General features: G+C 39.0%; 1 protein-coding gene across 1 annotated transcript in view; it reads left to right on the forward strand.

The window, feature by feature from the left end:
- LOC121379844 overlaps positions 1–6,000 on the forward strand; it is an 84,937-nt gene that overhangs the window by 61,552 nt on the left and 17,385 nt on the right. The window contains exons 26-30 of the mRNA XM_041508496.1: positions 204–600; positions 1,024–1,286; positions 1,908–2,135; positions 3,057–3,158; positions 3,554–3,669. Of these exons, the coding sequence (XP_041364430.1) occupies positions 204–600; positions 1,024–1,286; positions 1,908–2,135; positions 3,057–3,158; positions 3,554–3,669 (1,106 nt within the window). The remainder of the gene's footprint in view (positions 1–203; positions 601–1,023; positions 1,287–1,907; positions 2,136–3,056; positions 3,159–3,553; positions 3,670–6,000) is intronic.

Genomic DNA, 6,000 nt, shown 5'->3' on the forward strand with positions numbered 1-6,000 from the left:
TTAAGTAAGTATTCAAACAATGTTTCAAATAATATTTCTAAAACAAAATACTACGTTAAGTCAATTTCATCATGATTGCAACAACAAAACAACAAATCCCATATGTTATGTCCCATATTTTAGTTCATTCACGTTTCAGGTTAGATATCAAAATATACTTAACATGATATCACGTCTCGTTATATAAATACTATTTTTTTCAGATCTCCAAAACTAACAACCATGCGGGGAGATTCGCCGAGTCAAGCAAACTACTGGGCGAGACAACGAGCTTCGTTTCCATATCGGTTCTCAACACCAACACGGGCTTGGAAATACCCGTGACAAACACCTTACTCCCATTCGACATCTTCATCCCCAGGGACATCAACACCCCACGTCTGGACTTCACCACCAACAACCCGCTTGTCGGGCCGGACAACGACTTCTTCGTCCACAGGACGGAAATCAGGGAAAAGAAATCGTCGGTGCACATTGAGTTTGACCTGGGCGACAAAAACGTCCAGCTGTTAGTGGCTGTGAAATTCGGCAAGTTTCCGTTCCAGGGACCTGGTGGATGTGACTTCGTGGGGACCATTCCCAAGGTTGTGGCAGGCGGAGGTAAGCAAACAAGAAATACTTAAAGTAACACGCATGTAGATTTTTAAACACTGTGTCGTATTTTTTTCACTATTAGTTCTGTCTTTTGATAATTAAAATCAGACATTACTTAAATTTCAATGTTTAGTACATCCGAAGTGCTTCTGGTCATCCTGGTGTTTCTAATACCACAAAATGCATATTTTAATTTGTTTCAAAACTACACAATAATAACTACACAGAAGTAATAGTTATAGAAACGAGATTTAGCCTATTTTTAAAGAATATTTCCCCATTTCAGCGTCACAGACTCTTGTTTCACTCTATTGTAACTTTATCCAAATGTGTCACAGGTTTGTAGATTAACCAAATTTACTGTCCATTTTCACGGGTTGAAACTAGGGTCTGCCACTTTAATTCTTACGGGTGTTTTTTCTCTTCCAGATCCAAACGACAAGTTCCGCTACTCGTACTACCTGACTGACGAGCAGGTGAACGACTTCACGGGGAAGGTCTATATCGGGGTCCGACAGCTGAAACCCGAAGACCAGGACAGGAACTTCACTGACTGCGATTCCATCCCAGCTCTAGACCCTAAAGACGACTCGGACAAGAAGTTCACGACCAGCTACAAAACCAGGATATATGTGACTGGATGCTACTTCTTCGACGAGGCCACGGAACAGTGGGATACCAAGGGATGTCATGTAAGAACTTGCAGAGATAGATTTAATTATTTAACCATAGCTGTTGAGTGTAACCTCAACCTGTGAACGTTGGTTTTCACCATCCCAGTGCTCTGGTGGTAACAGTCTTGAAGTAAATGCATCGCAGCGTGTTTGTTCATAAAGAAAAGACGCGATTTTCATAAAGGTGTAGTTGGTTTTATATTATGCATTGGTAGACGATGAAAATGATACCATGTTTTGTTATGTTTTGTTACGAGTGTACTCTACTTATTATATCTGTATCTACATCAGGCCAATGAGGGTCCTTGTTATGTATGTTTTAGATATACAACAGACCTATGAGGGTTTTTTTTAATTTATGGTTTCATTTGGGGAGGCCCCTATGACATGAGGCGGAATGCTAAGGAAACTTTGGGAGAGGTTTGGAGAGGGATCATAAAATAAAATAAAATAATATATAATAAAATTATAACTCACAAAATTTAAGGGGGTGGGGGCGGGCTCCTGCCCCCACTAGATCCGCCTCTGGGTTTAGGTATTCGTAAAATTAGAATAGACCAGTGCGAGTTCTTGTTACTTATGTTTGTAAATTTCTACATCTACAAAAGACAAATGATGGGTTTGTTGTTTCTGTTTCAGGTTGGTCCCAGGACCGATGTTGATCGCACGCACTGCCTGTGCACCCATCTGACGACGTTCGCCGGCGGGTGGGTGGTCCCGCCCAACACCATCGACTGGGACTTCGTGTTCTCGAACGCCGACTTCTACCAGAACCCGACCATTTACATCACCATGATCATCATCATCGTCGTCTACCTCATGGTGGCCATCTGGGCGCGACGCAAAGACAGGAAGGATATAGAGAAGGTGATGAGAGCACGGCAGTTTCATATAAGGCTCTCCTTTTCTATCCCACCTCTCCCCTCCCCCCGGAACATGTATTTATTTATTTATTTTTATTTTTGGGGTGTGTGTGGGAGGACTAACGGGAAAAGGGCACATGTACAGACTAAACAAAATGGCATGCAATTGGGGGAAAATAAAACCAGGGAACATGGGCACATAAACACTATCTTTATTGTAAATAATTTAAAACCAAAGACATTGTTTGAAACTTCCTAGGCTCAGTGCTGTCCATATAGAACATTTTGCCTCTACAATCTTCAGACAATTAAAATGTATTTGCAATAAACAGAGCTAGTGTTTCGGACGGTACAAGAGACGTTCATATGAAAGGCCCATCATCACTATACAGTTCTATCACATTACTTGTTGGTCAGTGCATGACTATTTTAAAGATAATATATGTATTTAAATAGTTGACTGCTAATGGAAAATCTCGTTGATTGTTTATAGCAATGTATCTATTTGAATTAAGGCCGCATCAAAACTAAAACAAATAGGCGAAGTTGAAGGGTGGTGGTGGCGGGGAGGCGGGGATTTGGGGTAGGAGGGCAGACAAAACGAATTATAACACAATGACACCACAAGAGATCTTTCTGAATCTTTTCCTGCTACAAAAAAAAAGGATATGGATTGTCGTATTTTTTCAGGCTACCTTTCTCGCTAATTAAGACCATGTTTTAGTGTTTTATCAATGGAAACAAAATTAAAGCTAATTTAGCACATGACATGGTGTCAAAGTTACATTATTGAAATGTTTCTTATATGCAAAACTGGTTAATTATCGATACTGTCGTTACCAGTGAGAAAAATGGCAGTTAGTGCTTGCACGACACGATGTGATATAAATGATTAATCTTTGGGTGTTGTTTTGTTTGTTTACAGCTTGGTATAACCCCACTCAAAGACAACGACCCACGAGACAAGTACTATTATGAAATTATCGTCACAACAGGCATGCGTAGAAATGCCGCCACCCATTCCAAGGTTAGTGATAACACAAAACACATAACACATCATAAGTTGTATAATATGTACGTGTATGTATGCGTGTTGATCGATTAATGGATACAATTATTATTAATTATTAGGAAAGTGAACATTTTATGTTTTGTGTAATGAATTCTCTACTTTTCTAAACTTACATATCATATATTATATTCATAGGCATACAGCCTCCCATTTTTGTAGGGGGTGGGGCAGAATTCAACGAAAATGCCCGAATCTGAATAACAATATATTAATATTAACATTACTGCCAAACAGCTACATAGTAATTAAAAGATACATTCACTGTTCATGCCAGGTGTGTCTGATTCTAATAACCCTGGTTTAAAATGTGCCTGGCTGTGATTAAACCACACATTCACTGTTCACGCCAGGTGTGTCTGATTCTGTCCGGGGAGTATGACGAGACTGACGTGCGACTACTGAACGACGAGAAACGTAAAGTGTTTGAGAGAGGGTCAACCAACACTTTCCTCATGGCAGTGCCCAAGTAAGTGCACAGTCTCACTGACTAGACGTTTTCCTATTCATCATAGTAGTTTGCATTCACTAATGTAGTGTCACATATAAAAGCGACTCCACCTTTCTTTATTGGATAGTATTAAATAATTTATGTTGAGTATTAAAGCGGCTATATCCGGAATATTTTTATTATCTAAGCATATAGAACAGAAAATCCAATTACGTTTGGTGCATATATGACGCCGCACTCCGCATTGGTTTCACTACGCTGGCTTATCCAGGTTAAAAACAAAGCCAGTATTTTGAAAGTGGGTTTTCACTGGCTTATCACAAGTGTGGAAAACCCCAACAAGAGATCACGTGAGATTTCGCAATTTTTGAACAAATTTAACTGTCTTGATTGAGGGGTCGTCTCATATCTCCAAAACATATTTATATCCATAGAGGTATGGTATAACGCCTTTCCAGGGGTCAGTGGGTGGGGGATTTGCCTTGAAATTTTCACAGTGGCCAGCTGTTGGCATACGCGTTACATGTAAGGGGGTGTTACTAATTACGTAACGCTCTAGGAGTAGAGGAAGAGGGTACTGTGTTCGATTTACGTAACATTTTTCAAGATTATATGTTATTTTTATTAATTACTTAGACCTACGTTTTTTGGAAATGCGCGGTCAGTCTGGGATCGATCCCCATCGGCGGGTATATAAAAGACCATGGTATGTGATATCCTGTCTGTGGGATGGTACATATAAACGATCCCTTGCTAAAAAAGAAAAATATAACGGGTTTCCAAGGCGCGTGTGCAGGGATTTCAGCGGGGTTGGGGTTATAAACTGTGTTGAGCGAAGTTTATATCGGGCCATGCTCCCGCTAAAAATACATTTCAATTTTTTTTAAACTTGGGCAAGTAAGGGTTTCGACCTCCAATACCCTCCCCCTGCACATGCACCCAATTCCTCTCTAAGATTATATGTCAAAATTAGCAAATGTTAGACATCCAACAGCAGATGGAAGGAAGGATAGGATATGTTTTATTTAACGACGCACTCAACACATTTATTTACGGTTGTATGGGGTATCGGATGATTATTAAAGTTACATTCTCTGGTTACCATATTATAACATCATGTACAGATGTGAAATACAAGCTCAAATGCACTTTTAAAAAGGTTGTGTGTGTTCGCTATGAACGGATATCGTCAAACGTATACGCTTGATTCGTCGCCTGTGCCGCCATAGCTCGGCAAAGTACAAACGACAGCCTGTTGTCAGTTTCTGTTAACACGTGCGTTTGCCGATTTCAAATTGTAGGATTCGTCTAAAAAAATTAAAAAAGAAATCTTGCGCTGTACGAAGAACGTTCGGTTGAGGATACGGTACTAGAGTCTATAGTTAAAACCGGTTTGATCTTGACAACGTATTATCGACAGTCGTACCTTCCTATTTCAGAATTGATATTTTATAAAGTGTTAGTAGAACTTTCAAAGTTTAGTTTGTATACTGGTAACACATTAATCATGTATATATTTTAAAAATAAAATATACTAAAGTAGACAATGAACGTTTTCGACAAATTCAAATAAATATTATTTCGTTTGGAAAGGGTAAAGTTAGGGGGGGGGGGGGGTGTTTAACGACATCAACGATCCCACCCACCGACCCCTGGAAAGGCGTTGTATCATACCTCTATGGATATAAATATGTTTTGGAGATATGAGACGACCCCTCAATCAAGACAGTTAAATTTGTTCAAAAATTGCGAAATCTCACGTGATCTCTTGTTGGGGAATTCTATACTTGTGATAAGCCAATAAAAACCGAGATCGGTACGATCCCGTCAAAAGTGTCCCACTTTCAAAATACTGGCTTTGTTTTTGACCTGGATAAGCCAGCGTAGTGAAACCAATGCGGAGTGCGGCGTCATATATGCACCAAACGTAATTGGAGTTTCTGTTCTGTATGCTTAAATAATAAAAATATTCCGGATACTGCCGCTTTAAATCAATATGCTTTATCTTTGATGTCGTTAAACAACCCCCTCTAACTTTACCCTTTCCAAACAAAATAATATTTATTTGAATTTGTCGATTTTAACACGTAAAATTAAGAAGTGAAAACGTTCATTGTCTACGTTATTATATTTTATTTTAAAAATATATACATGATTAATGTGTTACTAGTATACAAACTAAACTTTGAAAGTTCTACTAACACTTTATAAAAGATCAATTCTGAAATAGGAAGGTACGACTGTCGATAATACGTTATCAAGATCAAACCGGTTTTAACGAAAGACTCTAGTACCGTATCCTCAACCGAACGTTCTTCGTACAGCGCAAGATTTCTCTTTTAATTTTTT

Source organism: Gigantopelta aegis, chromosome 8, assembly GCF_016097555.1.
Source record: "Gigantopelta aegis isolate Gae_Host chromosome 8, Gae_host_genome, whole genome shotgun sequence".
NCBI lineage: Eukaryota > Metazoa > Mollusca > Gastropoda > Neomphalida > Peltospiridae > Gigantopelta > Gigantopelta aegis.